At 46.6% G+C, this 22,092-nt stretch overlaps 1 protein-coding gene across 1 annotated transcript in view; it reads right to left on the bottom strand.

Moving 5' to 3' along the window:
• The window catches only part of ITPR1 (inositol 1,4,5-trisphosphate receptor type 1), a 150,262-nt gene extending 132,026 nt beyond the window's left edge, over positions 1-18,236 (bottom strand). The window contains exons 1-5 of the mRNA XM_090148490.1: positions 18,101-18,236; positions 7,093-7,200; positions 5,888-5,998; positions 5,695-5,736; positions 3,279-3,349 (exon numbers count right to left, since the gene is read on the bottom strand). Coding sequence (XP_090004616.1) covers positions 3,279-3,349; positions 5,695-5,736; positions 5,888-5,998; positions 7,093-7,184 — 316 coding nt within the window. The 5' untranslated portion in view covers positions 7,185-7,200; positions 18,101-18,236. The remainder of the gene's footprint in view (positions 1-3,278; positions 3,350-5,694; positions 5,737-5,887; positions 5,999-7,092; positions 7,201-18,100) is intronic.
• Positions 18,237-22,092: the final 3,856 nt, after the last annotated feature.

Below are 22,092 nucleotides of genomic sequence, written 5' to 3'. Positions count from 1 at the left end.
ATTTAAGTGAAATCCATCAAAAGAATTGGAATGTGCACATATATACATAAAATTTCTGTGTTAAAGCCTCTCTGCAGAGCCCAGGCCATGCCTGTTCTGAAGGTGAACTTGCAGTTTGAAGCCCCTGACCCCAGCATCAGCCGTGGCAGTGCCAGACAAGCAGGGCAACTGCTTCCTGACAACAGTGCTCACAAAGAGCATACACTATGGATTAGGATCAAAAGAACAAACAGAATTTGAATCGCTCATCTTCTGCTTCTTCATGAGGGTATTTTAAGTCTAAGAGATATGGGTTCATTCCTTGAACATCTTGCCAAAAAAAGCGTGTTGCCCAGCAACTACTAAAACAGCGCTCTGGAAGGAGGTGGCTGCTGGAGGAGTTAACCCATCAACGTCCTGCTTCCTGCAGCACTGCAGGGCCCAGCAGAATGTGTGTCCCAAACACAGAGCTGCCACAAGCTGCTGGCAGGCTGGCAGACGGGCTGCCTCACTGCAGCACCAGTGTCTCGCATCAAGCAAACATGCTGGGCTTAGCACACTGCTATGCTCCCATCCGAAATGAACACAAATGAAGTCTCTGTGAAAGCACATCCAAGAAACAGAGCAGATCCAGCAGCTGCAGCCCCGGCCTCTGTTTCTGCTTTGCCACTGCTGCCAGCTCTGACCCGTTTCATTTGCAAAGCAGCAATCCGTCTCTGTGCATTTAAGCACAAATCATTCCTAATGAAATACTGTGCTGCTTTTAACCTGACTGGAGGGTCAACTCTAGTTCATACTTTCCACATAAATCCATGCATATCCCAGGCATGTTCATTTACAATCACTGCTTGGATGCACGGTCATACTCACAGGCAGCAGACTGAGCATCAATTCCAGCTGTATAAAATAAGTAAAATGCCTTTTCTTGTTCAAAGCAGTGCAGATAACTAAGGAATTGTCACACTTACTTTTTTTGGAGACTTCCACAACTAGGATTTCTTCCAGGAATCTCATCTGCACACAGTGTATTCAGACAAGCCATTTACTTCCCCATGAATTTTCATGTCAACATTTTAAAAAAGAAACACTAGTGAACGCAACTCTTGAGTCCTATGTTTTGCAGGAAGTTTTAGGGGGTTTTTAACAGAATTAGTTGAAGCTGAAGACACAAAGGGACAGAGATGCACTGGACTTAAAAAAAAAAAAAAAAAAAGGAAATCAAACCCAAACAAAACACAAACAAACCAAACCACAGCATCATTTAAAGTGGTCCTGAAAGCCAGAAAAAAAAAAAAAATCACTGAAATCTCACAGACTGTAATCACCACCCAACCTCAAGCCACACTGGGTCCTTGTCTGCATCTGGGGGGGTGGGAAAAGGAAGAGAGAAAAATGAGCCCACACACCTCCAAGCATTCCTGTAATATTCTAAGGACAGAAGACATATTAGCATTTAATATGTGCAACAACTACTGGTAAACCATCATTGCAACTTCAGTGGGTTGAACTACTAACTTTCTTTTTACTTTTAAGGCCTATTACTGCTTTCCAGCTTGGTACTTCAGGTTTTTCCATCTAATATGTCCTCTATTTCTTTTTGCCCTTCTTTTTCCTCCACCGTTATGCTCTTACTCTGCACTCCAAACCTGATCTGAACTCCATCCTTCCTCACTCAGCCTCCAGCACTCTCTCCCTTCTCGTGCTCCACCACCAGCAGACAAATCTCCCCACCTATTTTTACCACAGCTCTGCCAATGAAAGCAGCCCTGGTGTCCTCAGGACACCTCTGTTTCCCTGAAGCAGGCTGACAGGCTCCATTTCTCCCAGCTCCAGTTGCTGCTCCACATGCACTCTGGGCTTCCCTCATGTTCTCAGCCCAACCCAAAGTCAGCATTCTGCAAAGAGTGACTTACTAACACACAAACACAGTGAACTTCAAGCACAGCTCATTGTAAGGAGGATCTCATGGCACCAGAAGCCAGGTTATAGCTCAGAGCATTTTGCCAGTACTGTGCTTTTCCAAAGCTATAACGTCAGTCACCACCATTTGATTCACTTTGGTCCTGCACTAACAGGATCTCCAGAAGTTATTCCTCAGTTACTGCTGCCAGCATTTCACACCAATTTCAGCTCACACCAAGGTCCCACCCCTCCTCCAGCCTTCCCAAAGCAAGCAAGTCTGAACCTCAAGTATCTGGGAACAAAATTCTGGGATTGCTGAATTGCATCCTCCAGATGCCCACTGTTGCTTTATATCCCCAAAGTAAGTGATGCTGATCAGACAAATACCTTAGGGAAGGCAGTGTTCTGTTTGCAAGGAAGGTATTTTTGGAAGGTGCCCTTAAAACACGTGGACCGAAGAGACACAGCTGTAGTTCCTGACTCTGTCACAGACAACACCCCCACACGTGTCTGAGGGCCTCCGTTTCAACACGAAAAAGGGACATTTTCCACTTGTGTTAAAGATGGTGAGATAAATTTCATCATCATTTCTCCCAAATATATTAGTGCAGAAAGCGTTTTTATCTTGAGCCACACTTACAAAGCACACGTATAAACAACTGAAATGCCTGCTAAAATTTTATGACTTCTGTTGCCATTTACCATTAAGCATAAACTTCCCCACGAAAGCTTTAGTGAAGTGACTACAAAGGTTGGAAAAGGTTCATACCATTCTTTCTCAATGTATAAATTATAAGTAACATGAGAACTTTTACAACGTCCAACAACATTTTATGCCAAACAAATGTTTCTTTGTACTTGCAGTTCCTAAACCATGCTAGAAGTAATTGCTTTTCTCTCTCTCCACCCCTTCCCTTTCTCCTCCACCCCCCACCTTGTCCCCAATCTCTTCTACACCCAGTCATTTCAGTCAGATCTGGATTTGTTTCTTTATTTGATTGTCTAGTTGGTGCTCTACATCACGTAGTATCATCATCCTTGTTCTGGGGAGCTTAACACTGACTTTTTAAGTTTCGCCAGGTCACCTCTTCAATACCTGAATCATCCGTGTGCAAATCACTCTCTGGAAAGAGAACTGAAACTTACAGGGACATTCTGGTAGGACAGATGTGAAAGCCAGACCCCATTTGCAGCCACCCCTCACAGAGCCTTCACATCCCACAGCTCGATTCAATTCACAGACACACACATACTTTTACCACCCCCCTTCTGAGTTGCCCTTTGTGGAAGACTGCAACGCTAAAATATTCCATAGAAAGTGAGGTGCTTAAGAACAGTTTGCACAAAATGAAGGACTTCTTCCACCTGGATGGTAACAAACAGCCTAGCGAACTCACCTCTGAACTTTTTGGGTGGGTTATTAAGGTCACCTGCTTCTGGCTGTACAACACACCGGTCATCCACAAGGCTGCAAAGAAATGAGAAATCAAGTAAGATTCTTTTCCTTTGCAATAGCTTAAATCCTTGCTAGCAAAACCAAAGTGGTTTATCCACAGTAACTATCCAAGTGGCCACTTCAGCAGAAGACATTGCCCAAATGCCAAATCTCTCTAAGAAGCATGCAGCTAATTTCTACTGTTGCCCAGAGCTATGCTTCTAGATAGGTGGGACAATAAGTAAGTAATTGCTCCTGTAAACTGCATCTGCTTTCTGTCCCCTCCTCGAGGTGCAGACAGAACAGCCCATATTCTAGTTGAGTGATAAACAGCCTTAAAACAATTATTGCCTCTTGGACAGATTTGAATAATGGTGTAATTGTGTTTGCATTAAAAGACAGAACAGGACAATATGACCGGGTGAACTGGACACTGATTACACAGCTCTCCTCAAGTATCAAGAAAGGCAGAAGCATCAACTGCCACAGTAAAAACTGACCCTCAGGAAGGCATAAATACACCCTCCTGCTTCCCAGTCATAAACACCAGCAAAGTCAGGAGGGCAAACTAACCTCCTTCTGCTTTAGCAGAAAGGAAGTGAATTGGATAAGCAAACCTCAGAGACTTAAATAGGAAACACCAGCACAGAGCTTCTCCTGTGAACACACGTTGGCAAGAAAAAAAACACCCCAAAACCTGCAGGGTCAATGCAAAGCCCACAGAGTACATTAAACATTTAAGCTGTACTTGTCATCACTGCTCTGCTCTTAGCATGCTTTGTGTCAACATGGAGCTGCTCCATTATGAAACAATATTTCCAAATTGCAAGGAATGCAACTATAACCAAATATTCTGTTGTTTCTGATTTGATGCTCAGTTATATAATTTGGCTCCTTAAAACCAATCTGTCAAAGAGGCTTTCTACACAGAAGTAGAACATAAAACTCAGAGGTCTTAAAGGTTTGAGAGGTCCATTCTCATGCAGAATCAACTTGAGAAAGAGACTGAGATCTAGAATATGAGAGTTGTTCCTTGCAGAGGCTGGTTACATGCAGGGAGCATCTGGAGACAACAGTTATGGAAAGTCAAGAAGTGCATAAGAATTAAGAGATCAGAGAGACTAAGTGGACTTGACAGTTCTACGCATCTAAGATTTGCAAATGCAAACATTCAGAGTAAGTTGCTTTTTCCCCATGGATTTTCTCCCTATTCAGTATTATACAAACATGCACGTGCTCCAACCAGAATGACAGCACTAATATCTGAGCTCACTGAAACACCTGCTTCTAGTGAACGAATGGCCAAAAGGTACTGAAAGTCAAATGGGTTACTCTGATCATCCCCCATACAGTTACTCTCAGTGCAGTGTATATCCCTCTTATCCTGAGATTCAATTGAAAGCAAAGAGGAGCTTCCCAAATTACTAAGAAAATAACTTCACAAGGTACAAAACACAGAAGAGGATATTTTACACGCTAGCAATCATTGTGATGACAGCACTGAGTTTGGGAAACAGCAAAAGTAAAGTCCTGATTAAACAACAGTCACGTCATAGGAATATTAAATAGGAACACTCTTCAAAGAGAGTTATTCAGCTAAAATGACATTAGAATGTAGAGCAGTATCTGTTTCTCAACCTTCATTAGCCACATGAACAAGTCATTACACATCGTTATGACATAAGACTGTCAGAACTCCACATGGTATAAAGCACAATTACACTGAATCTTCTCTTTGGTTCTTTAATTTTCTCCAGGACAAAGACTAAATTAAATATGGGACAAAGCTAATTTGATTATGAAGGCTTATTAAGATGATAATGCATTTCATGTTTCACATAGCAATTGGGATTTCTGGCTCAAATTAGGCTCAGAAGATGTGTGGCCATTCTATAATGCTGTTACCTTAAAACAGTACTAATTGAATCAACGAGGATGCTTGTAATGCTGAGGGATCTTCAAATCTGCCATCGGAACATCTCATCAAGCCTAAAACAAATGGGTGCTTCGGGCCTGTAATGTCTAGAAGGACTACCCATGGTGAAAAATATCTGCTCAGCAATGCCATAAAAGCCACAGCCACTGCATAATGTTCATCATGCACTGTATAGGATTAAACATAACAACTTTCTACTTGTTTTGGAATTATCTACTGCCAAACTTGCTTCAATACTAGGAATAAAAAAAGCCAAATGTATGGTATTGCTCAGTTCATTTTGCCAGTTTTCAGCAGATAGTATTTGGCCAGTTACGCAGCCGATCGAATACTGCACAGTGTGCATCTCATATTTGACGAGTACCTGGGAAATTTGTCAAATACATTTGCCAAATACTATTCAACCAACCCTACTTACTACATTCCCTTGCTTTTATCATACCTTCTTTCCCTTCTGGCAGCATCCCATATTTTCTTCTCTTTCCTATAATAGATCATGGTGCATCTTCAGTATCTGCTTCCTTCTCTGCCCCCTTATTTTCCAGAATCCTAATAGCTAGAGAACTAAACCTACAAGTTAGTTTGGAGTCACTGTGATGAGATTCCAGCCCATTGTTTCCTGCTGAGAGACTTACCAGGATGCTGTCTTTGTACCCTGCTTGGGAGCTTCATTTATCAGATGCATCTGGACAGTAGGCATCAAAAAATTTGCTGTCACTGTACCCACCCTGAGGCCCTTACGGCTACTGGAAATGAGAAAGAGCATGTTGTGTGTGTGCCCACTCACCACATCATCAAGCTTTCTGGTTGCTTCTTTGCTACTCGTTACAGAAGAACACAGCAATGTGCCACGCTATTTCCCTCCCACTAATTTCCCACTGCTTTAAAACCAGGTGGCAGATGTGCCTGCATCACATCCAGCCCCCTGGAAGCTCTTCCGAACTCATACACAGCTCCACTGCCAGCTTCCAACATTCTGAGAGATTTCTCTTAAGCAGTAGTTGAGCAGAATCAAACATAACCCTGTCACTCGTGTCAAAGCTATATTTCAATTCTGTGGTTTCTCTGCAAAGCCTTTCTATGTGAAGGACTACTTTCTGTTGAATGAGGTGGGATGCATGTCTTCCTGCTCGAGAGGCACTCTCCTACAGAGCACCTGCTCAGATGGTTTTGCAGAAGACAGCACAGAGGAGCTGAGTGAGGAAGCTCAGGGCACAGGAGCAGGCACAGCACGGCTTCCAGCACAGCTCCAGGGTGGCTGGCTGTTGCCAAAGCTAAAGATTGAAAATGTTCTCCTCTGACTGAAGAAGCACAATTTTGTTTTTCTGAGAAACCTCAAACACCATAGGACAAGACACAACTAGTCATAGCGGTTACGCGGTGGTGTATGAACGGTTTGGCTCAGGGTTTTCAATTTTGTTTTTCCAATGCCTACACATACATTGCTATCTTCTTTTTTCCAATCAGTACTGGGGCCTATCTGTTCCTGACTGGGGTGGGCAGGAAGGGACAGGACAGGACACACGGATGGACATGGGACAGACAACATGAAAATCATTTACTTTCATTCACTCCCTCTACCCACAGCTTAACTTTGGAAAGCTTCTTCCTCCCCACCAAGTACATTAATATCATACCACAGCCATCAATATGTCCTTCATCCTCCCAAGAAATCTAACTTGCAATATTTATTTCAGGCCATTTTTAAACTTAGGGCAAGATCTGTACAGAACACAACTTGGCTTTGCCCAGCATTGCCTGGAAGTCAGGCCCACGACAGCTAATTGAGCTCGGTTAGTTCTTACACATGTGTTTTGTACAAGAGAACAGCTGTTCTTACCCCAGAGTGCTAATAAATCCATTGGTTGAGCCCTCTGCATAGAGAGAACAAATATCTCCAATATGAAGGAAGCTCGACATCTTGTCGGTCATCTCTGGCTTAGAGCCCCTAGAAGAATAAAGTGAAACATTACTACTTATTAGGTAGAATGATTTCTCCATACAAATTACTGGAGGTTATGACAATAGGACCCTTTGTGTTTGTTTGGAAAATGGGACATGCTCCCACGTTGGAATTTCAGGTATCAAGGACAACACAGCATGCCAAAATGCCTGCTTAGAAAAATAAGCTAGGGAAAAACAGCAGGCTGCTGGTACCCCATGCAGCATGGGTTGTTTCTCTAGAAGCCATATCCTACCCCACAGATGTTCACAGATACCTCACGCCAGGCGTGCCAGCGTGTCTCATCCCATGAAAGAGGGAAAAAACAAAGAGAGCTTCGGTTTAAGCTCCATTACTTGTACCATCTGTATTACAGCCTATATCTCTGCCTAAAACACTTCCGCCACATGAGAGGTAGGTATGAGTGTATTTAAAGGTCCTCTGGTGTGCTGAAATAGCACTCACAGGAATAGTAATGTAAAACAGTGCCATGATTCACAGAACCATAGAAATCGCTGGAGTTGGAAAGGAACAGCTTCTGTCACCCACAGGAATGCTGGGGTGAGCCATGCACCCAGAGCTGCTGCTTCAAATAGGGCATTACAGCAAGACCACTCAATATGCCCCACAAAGGATTTCACATCTGAGAATGTAAAGCTTCAGATTTTTCAGGGACAAATACTTTAAATGACGTATCAAGAAGCCAAATCCCTGTGAAATGAGGAATGTTCGATCCTGTTTAAAAACAAACGTAAGGCAGAGGGGCAACGACTCAGCCTCGACAGCTTCTGCAGCATTAAGAACACCGTTATTTTCTTCAAAGCCCCAAATCCTGGGCTGAATGGCACAGGACTTACCTGCCATTTAAACAAATACAGAACAGCAAGTTTCCATCTGCCACTGCAACAGAGAGAGACAAACAACAGGAGCCCTGATAAAAAGAAGCCCGACCAGAGAGATTTTCAAAGATGTCCTTTCAAAAGCCATTTACTGGTTTCTTGGAGACGTTCCTAAGCTGTGGCTTTTGATCACCAACCTCAAAACACTGAGTTAAGCTCTCTGCCCATGAGGCTCCTACCAGCAGGCAGCACTGAATCACCCTGAGCTGCTCACTCCCGCAGGTCGGCGATGCTCCAAAGGGCAAAGCCCAGGACAGGACTGCAAGGAAAAATAACTGCAAACACGTTCACCTCCCTCACATCAAGCACGACACACCAAAATCAACTCCAAGCAATCTACCATCAGGAGATACGCAGCAGGAAATTGTGCTGATATAGAGCTCAGCCCTGACATGTGCGTGGGATAAATATCTTTTTTCAATGAGTATTAACTTGTTTACCAAAGGTGTAAGGCTCAAGTTTATTAAGCAAGGCTGGAGATCAACGAGGACAGATTTGAGGGATTTAAAAGTTAATGCTGATAATACACAGCAGATATCAGAGTGCTGGCAAAAACCAAAGGCTGCACTTCTCTTCTGCAAAGCTGCAAACAGCCATCCCTCCTCATTGCCTGGCCCCAAAACGATGGGGGTGGGGGGCAAAAAACACAGTTGCTAAGCCAAAACATGTGTTGGACATTCTCATGGCTGTAAGTCATTGTGCCACTTGTACAGTTGAAACCAAAATGAAAAAAAAAAAACAACCAAGAAAAACCCAAACAAGAACAGGCCAAGATCACATGCAGAGTTGCAGAGTGAGAAATCTCAGCTCCTCTGAAATCAAACCTGCATGCACAGAAGCAATGTGTTTGGCTACAGGTTGCTTGCTTAATGCCAAGTCCTTCAGCCACTGCATATGCTACAGAGCCCAGTTCACAGAATGGCCTGGGTTGAAAAGGAGCACAATGCTCATCCAGTTCCAACCCCCTGCTATGTGCAGGTCGCCAACCAGCAGCCCAGGCTGCCCAGAGCCACATCCAGCCTGGCCTTGAATGCCTGCAGGGATGGGGCATCCACAGCCTCCTTGGGCAACCTGTTCCAGTGCCTCACCACCCTCTACATAAAAAAGCATGCTCTGTGTGGGAAAAAAAAAAAAAAAAAAAAAAAGTTCCCTTCCCTCTTCATAAGTGGACAGAAACCATCACTATCTGTTTTAAAATACATGCCAGAAAACATCAGAAATAAGCAGAGAAACTCAATTAGCATCTCAGGACCTCAGCTTTCCCGATTTCCTGACTTGGAAGTTAACTACAAAAACTTCTTACAAAACAAGCTTTCAGATCCTCAGAATGAAAGCTCTGCCTTAAGCTCACAGACCCCAAGCAAGGAGTAGCCGAGCATAGAGAAAGCGCGGTGATTCCGGGGACACAACGCCTGCTCTGCTCGCACACTTGCACTGATTTCTGATACTTCAGAGCCTTGGGGCAGTGGAGTGTTACAGCATCACTACACACATTGCATTTCTAGCTCGTAACTCCTCTGTTCTACCACGGCAGGTAAGGATCCCTTTCAGCAGGAATTACTTCCAGGACTGCGTTATTTTCCTTTGGAAGAGGCAGATGTTTACCAAAGCAGTTCCCAAGAAAACATGCAGGTCAAAATTATTGATTTCCACTAGAAAAGATTTTTTCCTCTGCCAAAAAACAAACAAACAAACCCTGATATCCCAGACCACTGAACAGAAGCAGGCTTGAGGATGTGCAATCAGATTTTGGCATTGCAGTAACTATTTCCCAGAGCATGAGCCACCCACTCCGCATTTCCCCCCAGGCTCCAGCAGGTGGGGCGAGGGGCTGAGTGACCCACATCGTGGTCACACATGAAGGGAATCATTTCCAAAGCAGCTCTGTTTAGTTGTAAGCTGCTTTCCTAGGCTCCTCCCAAGGACTACTGACACCTAACAAAATTAGCCCACTGGTTAATCAATTATTTGCGTTAAACTAACAGAAATTGAGTATTTCCCACCTTTGAGTCTCAGGACAACTAAGATATCTGAGACCAAAAAAAAAAATTCTAAGCTTTTCAAAAGTCATGTTCCCAGGTGACCAGCTTGAAAACCCTGTCAAAGCAACTGGTTGTCAGTGTGACCCCAAAATCTCACCTGCATGGAGGTCTGTGGGTTCCCTACGTCAGGGAGTCCGGAGGGAAAGCTCGGTTAGGCTGGGCAGTACAGCCATGCACACAGCACAGCCGGGGCACACAGACCTTCCCACACGTGGGATCCACAGCACCGGGCACAGGCTGGCAGCAGTGACCCCTGAGGAACAAGGGATGGGGATTCCTGCATGCACAGCCCGTGGTGGTGTTCAAAGCAAAATCACTGCTCAAAAAGCAATTGCGCTCTGTAGATAAACAAATTTCAGAGTGAGGCTTATGTTTATTTTAGATATGCCAGTGCCAAGAGCCATTGATTATTACTAGAGGGGAGGACCCCAAGGGCACCGTCGGTGCTGCATAGAACCAATTCCTGGCAGCTCTGCCATGTCGTCATCAAAGCTGAAGTAAAACTCCTTAACAAATGGAAGGTCAGGAGATGACAGCAGTGCAGCAATGCGGGCATACGGGCACGGAAAAGGTGAGCTGGGTTTCTCCAGACACGTGCTGGAGGTCTGTAACACAGATGGCTGCATGGCGGGCAGCAGCAGCATGAGTTGTTAAAGGAGACAAAGGCTCTTCTGCTTTGGGGGAAAAGAAGGAATACTGACAAACTTTGCAATGCTTAAGATGAGAAATGGAATATGAACTAGAGGTAGGCTGTTGCATTGGGAAGTTGGCTGTATTTACCCACGAGCACAGAAAAAAAGCTCAAAAAGAAAAGGAAGTGTTCATCTTTAAGCCCTGACAGCTTAAATTCTTCCAATTATGTAGGCAATGACTTCAACCCGCCTATCATCTACGTAAAAGCCAGTGTGTCTTCAGATACACTTTATGCACAATTTATCTGCACAGGAAAACAAAACTAAGTCCCTATTGAAGAAGATAAACACAAATAACAAATACAGAGCCCCGCAGAATCTGCAAGGTGCACCTCTCAAAGTCATTCTGCCCTCCTACAGCTTTGATGCATGGGACTGGACATGAGAGTGCATTAGCTAAATCCAGGAAGCAAACTAAAGCAAAGGGAACACCTCCAGAGCTTTAGCATGAGCATTGCCCTGCTGCTCCGTGCTGCTTTGATGCCTGGTCTGTGATGGGACAGCAACTGTAGGAAACGCAGAGCCCATTTTTGGTCACATCCCTACAGATTCCGTCTTGCACACCCTTAAAATGAGCTGCACTGCACGCAGTGAATGCTAACAAGTAGGAGCAGCACAGGCAGGCCATGTGCTCAGCCCACTGACCTTGATTCAGCCACAGCAAGTTTGATACTGTCACTGAATCTCAGCTGGGAGATTTCAACTCGTGTTCCCATGCAAACACACTTCATAATGGCAGTTAAAGCAGAATTAGCAGTGAAAACACTTAGAAATCAAACTGACTGTTACATATCAAATACCTAAATGAGACATCTGCTTTTTGAAGATCTCAGAATAGGAAATGCAACTGCTTTGTAAACATATCACACTAATTTCTCCCATCACTCATCCCAATCTCCACACTCAGAAGCAAGCAGGATTCAGAGCAACGCTGGAGGTTTGTTTTCCTTGAGCAAGAGTCGAGGCCCTATCTGAAGTTCCTCCTTACAGATGGAAACCACTGAAACAAAACTCCTGCAGGATGCTATTCCTCGCCTTCAGCAACTGAGCACTGAAAGACTTCTCAAAGAATTTCAAGCTATTTTGCAGATACCACGTCTCATGCATCTGCTTTGTGTGGGATTTTAATACTCTAACCTATGACTGCAAATCCTATTTGTAAAATAAACAAGACCCAATAAGTCTCATCACTGACAGCAGATTTCCAGCAACTGCGATACGAATGACTTAATCTTTAGAAGATGGCTCTAATAATGTTTATTTTGAACAAGAAAGCTCCTCGCTGTGCCTTGTGGTCCCATGATGCGCTCAGTTCTCTATTATACTTTCACTGTGGTTTATTGCTCAATTAAATAGAGACTTATGATCTTATACGTACTTTTCAGAAACTGGGGCAGCACTTATCAAAGTCTTTTTCCCTATTTAGACTGTTTAGGTAAGAATCAGATCTCAAACTGCGCTGAACTGCTCCAGGTTAATGCTGCAGACAGGAAGCTTCGCAGCCAAAGTTCAGGTTTGGTTTTTAACAGAAAAGAAATACGTTTTTTAAGAATAGAGACAACAAAAGCTAGAAAGCAAACAAAGGACCGCTTAATGGCAAAAGCCACCACCATGCATATGAGGACTCCCCTCACTTAGCAGGCACCAGCAGCATCACAAAGACTTGGTCAGATGGGAACCCAGGAGACCAGGCACACCTAAGGGACAGAACCAAGCAGAACTGCGTCCCTGATATTTGTGAGTCAGGCCATGCAGGATTACTTCTAAACGCCCCCAGTCTCCCCGGGTGTAAGTGAAAGTTGGGTGCTGGAGCACCTCTGCAAATTGAAACTTCACAAGAAGGTGATCCGACCCAAGTCAGACCTACAGCCTCAATCCAATGTTGCTCCTACCATACACTTTTCTAATGACTTCCACATGCTTGAGATGGGATCCTCCCAGCATTTTGTATCTATTTTTACAGGTGCAATTCCTGCCATAAAAACTGAAACAAAAAAGCTTCTGTTCTCCATTTTTATTTCAATTTAATAAAGAATGAAGGAAGGTTTCCTCCCGGAGGGCTGTGAGAAAGGTTCATAAGAATTCCATTAAAGCAGCTAAAGCAAGAAGGAAGCACCCTTTTAAAGATCACCCAGTGAATAATCACTCTTATGGGGCTGCAAACTGCTGCACTGCCACTTTCAAAGCCTGGCTTAACAGACCGTAGCACACACAGCCCAGTGGGAAAGGGAAAGCAGCAGGGCTGGGCCATGGAACAAAGGCTGCAGGCTCCAACAGCAGGGACAGGTGTTGTCATTTTACAGATTACACATTTTAAAAGATATCAGCACGGTATGTTTATCTACCACACGATCTTGTTTTCCATTTAACTGCAGCCTCTCATGTCCAGAAGCCTGCTATCCACAGACAAGTTTTCTTCTGATGAACTGTTAGATTAAAAAGGAGAAACGTACTTTCTCAGAAAAGTAATTTTCAGCCTTAATGCTTAAAACGCAACAGATTTTTCTACAGCTTGCAGGTGGAGGATGAGGAGAAGGATGCAGCAGCACACAGGACTTAGCACAGGGCACACAGCAGGCTGAGCCCAAAGCCAATAAAGGGCTCCCTGCGCTCATTGCAAATCTTTTAAATTCATCCAGCATGACAATGGCCAAGTTAATTGCATTCTAGCCATACTTTTCGGTGCTGAGCAGATAAATCAATTTATTTACAGTTGCCATTACAATTAGAAAGTTACTCAGAAGGTAATACTTAATAGGTGCAATGAAACACGATTTAATAAAAAGGGAGAAACAGATAAAGGAACACATTTTGTCAACTTTAGCCTCAAGAACATCCTCCACACAACAAATATGCATGACACTGATTATTTTTAGCTGTCCAGAACAGCCAGGTGGGCAAACAGCCACCTGGCCATGACAGAAAACCCACCCAAACACCCCTAACAAGGCACCGGGCAGCAGTACACTGTGATAGGCATCTCCCACCACAGCCATCAGGCTGATGTCAGAAACACAGCTGACAGATCCCACTGACAGGCAGGAGCCAAAAAAGAGCACCTATTAGAGATGCACTGTCAGGGAACAAATCATTTTTAAAGTTTCAAACCAAATGTGACCTGACAGCAACTTTTTAATTCCATTAGAAGTGGGCAGCATTTGCTGAAGTTGATGCTTACTGAGGCCCATACTTACTGGCTCTAGACTTGGTGGGAGAAAGCAGCCTAGATGCCAGCTTCCTGGTGAAGCCCTATGAGCACACAGTGTTTTCCAGAATATTTTATTACGAGAGATTTGGAACATGCCAAAAGAAATAGAGCAACCAATGTCAGGGGTAAGGAGAGCGAGCATGGTTTACAGCATCTACTGAAGCCCGGCCAGAAAAGCACATAGATCTTTGCACTCTGCATAGCCATACACCTACCAGACCTCACCCACAATGGGCTGCCTCCTACAGCCCACACTTCTTTCTTCAAGAGATGCAAGCTTCTGGCAAATACAAAGCTCTCTAGATCTAGGGAAGCATTTTTCTTCTGCCTGTCCATCTCCCCAGACTGTCCTCACACAACTCTTTCACCTATCCTAAGTGCTGCACTTCCCACCTCCTCCTTTACCTTGGCGGAGGTTCTCTGCCCTCCATGGTCTCACTGGAGTCTCCTTCCAGGATTGGGCTCTGCAGGATGGCTCCTGGTAACTTCAGGTCCCCACTGGCAGTAGTGCCAACGCTTCTCTTCCCCTAGCAGGGCTCTCCAGCTGAAGACTTGAGTCGTACCCGGCTTGCAGCTGCAGCAGCCCTATGGGGTGAGCTGGCTCCTTCTCTCCTGGACACCTCAGCAGGCAGCCAGGTCTGCAGAGAGAGCCCAAGTGCCTGGGACAAGGCGCCGGGGAGGAGGAGCCCCCTGCCAGCACATGACCAGCACGTGGGCAACCACTGGTGGCCAGGGGACCTACTTTGCACCCTCCTGACCCAAAAAACCCAGCTGCTGTGGCTGCAGTGCAGGGGATGCTCAAGTTCTTGGGCTGGGTGAACGTGTCCGCCTCCCAGCAGTTATCTAGAACTCAAGCACGAGTCATTCTTCTGAAGCAAACTTTTGAAATACTGTACCAACTTAGCTCATAAAGAGCATCAGCAACTGAATCTGCTTAACCTTTGTAGATGAAGGAATGGCAAACACTGATTTATTTCAATCAGAAGATACATCAGTTTTCATTTAACCCTTTAGATCAAGCACCGTCAGTAAGCAGCATCTGCCCCTGTGCCTGCATGGGCTGCAGACAGGACACAGACACCACAATACTACAATTAACACTTCTTTCTTCAGAACTTCCTGGCAGATTTCTGAATTTTTCAAGAGCAGGAAAGTTTGCCAGGATGCAAACCAAATATTTGTTGAACTTTCATACTAAACTGCTACTAAGCAATTCCCAGAAATTATTAAAAAAAAAGCCACAGCCCTCTGGCAGCATACATTTTCGGCCTACTGTGATCAAATTTCTTGCATGTACATGGACAGAGATCACTGCCTTCTGCCTTCACACACCCTGCACAGGGCAAGGATGAGGAGAGCAATGAATCCTTTAAGTACACATCATTGCATCCGGATTCGGCATCCAGGCCTCCTTCCCTATAACTCAGTATCACGTTACTCCAACAGCAGGAACGCTGTAACATCCTAATCCAAAAATTCGTTTCTCAGAGCCTTTTACCAGCCCTTGCTGATCTGTGCAGCAGTGATGGGAGAAGCACAAACTGAGCTCCCTGCTCCACCCCTCCAGGAGTGTTCTGGCACACAGGGACAGAGTCACACTGCTGCAAGCTGTATGCCAGCAAAGGAACGCCTGCTTCCACACACTTCTCAAACTTTTTTCTCCCTACAGGGTTAACTTGCCCAGGTCTACGATGACTTTTTTTCTCACTATACAGCAGCGTCAGGAAGGAAAAATAAGTTGGTTCTCATGCAAGTTTTGATAGGCTTCACCAAAACCACAGATAGGAATAAGAAGCGTTTCCGAGTTCAGAACACACAGCTGAATTCTGCAGCTTTGCTCCAGTTGGAGCTACAGTTTCCCGAACAGGAGATGCATGATGGAACCACTCTGAGTCACCACAGACACGGATAGGATCTGCCAATGGGCTTTGGAGTTCCCTGCCTTACACCACCTGTAAATCAGCACCTGTGTGCACTCAGGCTCAATACAGGGGCTGTACAGAACTGCTCAATGTTTTCCCCACTCATCTTCCACGCTATTACACAATAAAAAGCTACTGGAGCAATAGGAATAAGTGACAGTACTACGTCAAGAAACAGAAACTCATTTGGAACATTCCATAAGGAAGATATTTATGTACCCAGATTAATATCACAGCCATGCTATGACAGAACTGCTGCATTTACATAACTTTCTCCCAGCACACCATTCCCAGCTCTAAGCCCCTTCGATCTCCCTAAGCTGCTTTGTGAGCTGCTTCCCTTCCACCCCCCCATGGGGTCCTGCATCCCTCCTGCCACAAGGCACGGCCCTACAACCACAGCTGCCCTCACAGCTACAGCCTTACAGTACCGCAGGTCCCATTACAAGCAGCTTTGCCACTTTTTACACTGCACTAAGGACCTTGCACAGCATCACCAGGGAGCAGCACAGTCAGCTCACTGACTGCTCCATCCAAAGGGCAGAACAAGATGACACGACAGGGCTCTGCACGTCTGGGTCCTGTTTTACACAGCACTGAAACACAGGTTTGGCTTCAATAGCATCCACCTCCACAGTGCAGTGCCATAAGATCCCACCGACTTCCTCTCCTCCATTTACAACCAGGGACTCATGCTGGGTGCCCTTCCTCACACCTGTAGCTCCAACAGCCACTACCAAAGGCTCCAGCCACTTGTGCACCCTCATGCTCTCCACGCTCCAATGCTGCTGCTCATGGCCAGCAAATCTTAGAAGACAATTTCCCACAGTTAAGCTCCACCCCACAACTGCAAAGGCAAATGAGGGTTACTCTGCTGGTTTAGTTCCTAATTTATGAACCACTCTAAGAGAAAACCCAGTTCCCTATTTCAAGGCTTAATGAACACTGCAAAACAAGCAGGTGGGAGCAGGGGAAACACAGCTGGGCAAAGCCTTCGGTCTCAGGGCAGAACAAGGTGTTTTAACAAGAAAAAAAACACTATTGACAAAAAAAAAAGGCTAAAAAGCATTAAAAGTAATTAGCTAGATAAACAGTTCTACAGCGCAGCACTCCTGTAACAACTTGTTTGGAAAAACAACGGAATTGTTTGTGTTTTTTATACTCACAATGACTCCTTTTTGTGTACGCACACCAATCAGCGCCCATTCACACCGTTACAAGTTGCTGGGTTTGACATCTGCTTATCACAGAACCACAGGACGGTTGGGTTGGAAGGGCCCTCAAAGCCCCCCCAGCCCCAATCCCTCCGGTTCTGGCCGCCCCCAGCTCAGGCAGCCCAGGGCCCCTCCAGGGATGGTGCAGCACCGCCGGGACCTCACTGCAACAACTGTCCCCGCATATCCAATCTAAATCTCCCCGTCACAGTTTAAAACCACTCCACACGTCCCACCGCTAACAGACCACGCACAAAGTCGCTCTCCCGTTCATCGGCTCCCTTCAGGTGGCGGAAGGCCGCAGCGAGGACTCCCGGAGCCTTCTGTTCCCCGGGCTGCCCTCCCCAGCTCTCAGCGGAGGTTCTCCTCCATCACCGCGGTCTCCTCCGGCCCCGCTCCGCCCGCCCCACGTCCCCCTGGGTCCGGAGTCGCGGCTCGCTCCAAAGCGCCCCGTTACAGCCGCGCCGCTTCCCGCGGCGGTCAGCCAGCGGCCCGTTACCACTCAGAACCGCGGGGCACTGAGGGCCCGCAGCGCCGTGCGAGGACACGGGCTCACATCGCAGCACGGGAGCAGCGCGGTGCCCGAGCGCGGAGTAACTTCGGCCGGGAAGGCTCGGGCTCGGCAGCTCACAGCCCGCACGCGGCCGGGCAGCGCAGCTCGGGGCCTTCGGGCCGGGACAGCACTGCGGGGCCCGGGGGTCCGGGCGCCCCGGGGCAGCGGCAGAGCGAGGAGCCCGAACGGCACCCCGAGGAGCGCCCGCACGGGCACGGCGCTGCTAACGGCCGAACCGCACGGCGGCCCCGCGCGCTGCCCCGCACGCTGCCCACACCGTGGATCCGGGCGGCGAGAGCCGCGTTCTCCCACCCGCAGCGCTATCTCCCGCCGGACCCGCTGCCCTCCCCCGCCCGCAGCCTCCCCCCATCCCTACCTGGCTGCGGTGCGCGGGGCGGGCTAGCGGTGCAGCCCCATGCTGGCCGGCGGCGCTGCCCGCTCCGTTAGGATGAAGGCTGCGCCGAGCTGCCGCCGCCTCAGCCACGCATCCACATGGTTACTGCGCCCCGAGCGCGCCGCCGCGCCTTATATAGTCGCGCGGGGCATTCTGGGTAGCGGAGTCCCGGCCGCGCCGCGCGCCGCGCGCTGGAGGCGGGCAGCGCCCTGACGGGACTACGGCTCCCAGCGTGCACCGCGCCGCGCCCACAGCCGGGCCGGGAGCGCGGGCCCGCCGCGGAGTTACCTCAGGGAGCGCTCTGCCAGGCTGGGGTCCGTGTCAGCGCCACGGGCCGACACCGCTACTGAGAGCAGGGAGCAGCAGTACTGAATAAGCGATGCTCGCTTTTGTTTATTGTAAATACAACTATTTGTTCTCAAAATATTCCTCTGGAGATGTGGTTCGTGGTCACACAGCAATTTTCTGCCTGCTGTGGGGTACAGGCAGGAACGTCCAGAGCTCAGCTGTGGCACTGCGGGGTGGGAAATGTCCCCGCACCCACCTGCGGCCTTGGTCACCTCAGGCAGTGTGCAGTGCCCGGCCTTGGTCACCTCAGGCAGTGTGGCAGTGTGATGCCCACTGCCAGGCCTGCTGCCCTGGAGCTGCAGGAGCAGGCCTGGTCAGGGCTGCCAACGCGCTGCCCAGCGTGCTGCTCCTGCACCGAAATGCTGTGAAGAAGTCATAACGGTGCTGCTAAGCACGGATGTGCAAAGCTGAGATCTGCCGCTTAGAAACTGAAGCAGAGGTCGGCGGCGGAGCTGCGCTGTTCCCATCCCTGGCTGCGGTACTACAAAGCCGTTACTCATCAGAAATTTGGCAGAGTAATGGTGCCTAATATCGTTAGGTAATCCTAATGAATTCCCATGTAATCAAATCTAATCTCTGGCAGAGCTCAGCAGCCAAGGCAGGCAAGGGCCGGAACGCCGGGTGCGTGTAGGCACAGTGCTTTGGGCAGCAGTGGAAGGACAGTCATTGCAGCCAACATGAGGAGCTGTGCCTGTTGCTATCAGCGTGCAGAACTCTGTTCTTGGTGCACAGAAGAGCAGCAACAGTATATGAGGAGTTGCATGTAAAAAAAGCCGAGTCTGGGGGGATTCCCACAGAGCCTGCCAGCGTGAAGCTGGCGTGCACAGGAGACAGCAGGGGTGACCTGTGGATGTTCTGCTCCATCCCAGTCTGCAAATCACCAGTTTGGTGTCTAAAGTGTTACAGGCACCCCTCTTTGCTTCTCCTGCAGCAGTCGTTGTCAATCTCCTGCTCCTTCTGCAGCCTCTCTGGAATGTCAGAGGCTACGTTTTCTCTCACAGAACACCTTTGCTGGGTCAGTTCTTCAGTGACTGTAGAGGATGTACCAATGAAGGCCCTTCAGCCACAAATACTGACCAAGTCATGCAAAGAACCTGCTAGATTTGAAGGGATATTGGGAAGATAATCACAGACATTTCCAACACAAGAAAAGTTTCCATTTCTCTTTGAGATGCTGTTGCAAGCGCAGTGAGTTTAGAAGACTCCTATAATCTTACAGCTTTAAGAACAGATAAAATGGTAGGGCAGCCTGGAAATGACAGAATTCAAACTCAAAAGTGCTGTGGAGTATGGAGAGATAAGAAATAGAATCCTATCAGATCACCAGCAAACAAGAGGCTGGGCTTAGGTTGTGTATAAATACAAAAAAGGGTCCAAGGAGCCAAAACTGTTCAAGAATTCAGGGAGGAAATACTGAAAAAAAGACTAAGTAGTAGACACCACCTTAATTTTAAGGGTGCTGTAATACGGATGTTCATCCCAACCATCTATGTGATTTCTGTCACAAGAAAACACCTTGCAGTGTTTTGTTGTTTGTGTATGTGATTTTTAATTTTTTCTTTTAATGCTGCCTAATCTACAATTAATTGTTGACTTGCTTGGACTATTTCAGTCAGAAAACACTTCAGGCTGCTGAGTTGGTTTGCGTACTTCTTCCTCTGCTGTTGTTTCAGCTGCACAAGCAGCAGCCAGGGAAGAAGAAGAGGAACAGAAGATATATCAGGCAGCCACCAGGACTGCAGGGATCAAACAGGCTAATTTGCACGTGACCTGTCTCCATGATGAGATAGATGATCACAAAAGCTTCCAGTAAGAGTCTTCTATGCTAGCACTGCAGCAGTAGGAGATGAAAAACATTAGCAACACAGAGGAATGCTAGGCAACACCTCAGCTTTTCAGCTAAGTGCTGAAAAGTCCTATTTCTGTAATATTTTAAATAACAGTGAAACCAGTGTCTTAATTCTGGAGCACAGTGTAATCAGTGAGAGCAGAGAGAATAATTAAACCCTGTGCAGAAGAGATTAGCTGCCTGTGAAGTAATGACTTCGGAGCGCAAAGATGATGGGTAAATGACACCAATAAAAGTTCTCAGAAGTCCTCCGGATTAGAAGCTGAAAGTTGGATGCTATTCAGAATCAAACTGTCATTGCCATTGCTTCATTTAGTCTCCTGAGAGAACACAAGAATATAAATCTTGCCGATGGAAGTACAGAAACAAGGCAGAAAAGAATTCTAGGAAAACAGGCGATGAGAACAAGTAGGCATGATACATCAGAAAACTGCCCTAGCTGATGGAATTGAGCTGGTTTTGACACAGCCAGAATCCCACGGCTTTAATAAGGGCAAGTTACCTTAGCAGACTGCTTTGAGTTCCAGAAGACAGTAGAATTTGGATACCTAGATTTTGCTGCCATTTCAGTAAATTGCTTTGGAAATTTGAAAGGAGAAAATAAGTTATAATTACTTTGCACTTTCATAGATCTGTTGCTGCGTGGGGATAGGATCACTGTTTCTGCATAAAAGGAATGTTTATGGTTTCTGACCCTGAAGCAGCAAGGGTGACTTGATTTTATAATTAAATTTGTATGCTTTTATTTTCCTGCACTCTGCTGATTTTCTGAGTACGTCACAGGGCAAAAGGGACTAATGATAGATAATTGGAATGCATGCCTGTGAAGACTCCCAGCACTGTCATTTTAGCACACAATAAAATTTCATAGGGCCAATAGAATTAAGTAGTGCTCCTTTGTACAGATACAAAAGAAAACAAACTAAGAGAGCCTTCTATCTAGCCATGCTTTTTGCTGCGTAGTCCCCACCTGTATGAGGAAAATGATATTAAATATATGCAATTAACATCCCACATAATGAGTAAAGATTTCCCTCAGTGTAGTGGAGGACCCAGTGGATACATTCTGCTGATGGTCCTGAACAGAAATTTCCACACAAAGTAAAGATTTTCATGTTAGACACCAAAATCTTCAAGAGCTGCAGTGATCTACAGGAAAAACTGAAGAAAACAAGGTGCTGTTCTCTGATGCAGAAGGTGCAGAAAGTTCAGAACTGAGACAAGTCCATCACCATCCGACCGGTTCAGGATCCGCCTCAGGATCCATGCCTTCCCTGTGCAGTGCACACAGGGGGATACCAAAGCAGGACTGTGGATTTATGGCACACAGGAAGGCAGCTGTGTGCACCTGCTGCTCCCCCAGCTTCTTAGCAGAGGGACGGTGAGTGGGAATTGCTGCTGCTCTGATTGCAAAGTCCCAGCCAGCCGAGCTGGCACAGAGTGGGGTGGCAATTTATATCTTGCTACTAGCAGCAAATTGCTGCCTCTCCCAAGGGCAAAGTAGGAGGCTGTTATGCATCCATAAAGTATTTTTCCATTCCTGACCCACTCAGCTTGCACATTAGCATGTTGCCATTTGCACCCAGCACCTGCAAAAAGAGCCCAAGGACTGCAACAACAGGGTTTGATGTTCACTTGGAAAGAAAAGTTGGTTCCTCCCTTTCCCCCTCCGGTTCACAGTAGTGTTCTTGCCACAAAGACTTCTTGTACCACACTTGGTAAAATCCATTTTTAAGCATGAAACATCCAAGTCCCAGGTCAGGGACACAAACACACG

Source organism: Phasianus colchicus, chromosome 11 (genome assembly GCF_987193195.1).
Source record: "Phasianus colchicus chromosome 11, bPhaCol1.hap1.1, whole genome shotgun sequence".
In the NCBI taxonomy this organism is placed as follows: Eukaryota; Metazoa; Chordata; class Aves; order Galliformes; family Phasianidae; genus Phasianus; species Phasianus colchicus.
This window is presented reverse-complemented; position numbering and strand designations above follow the sequence as displayed.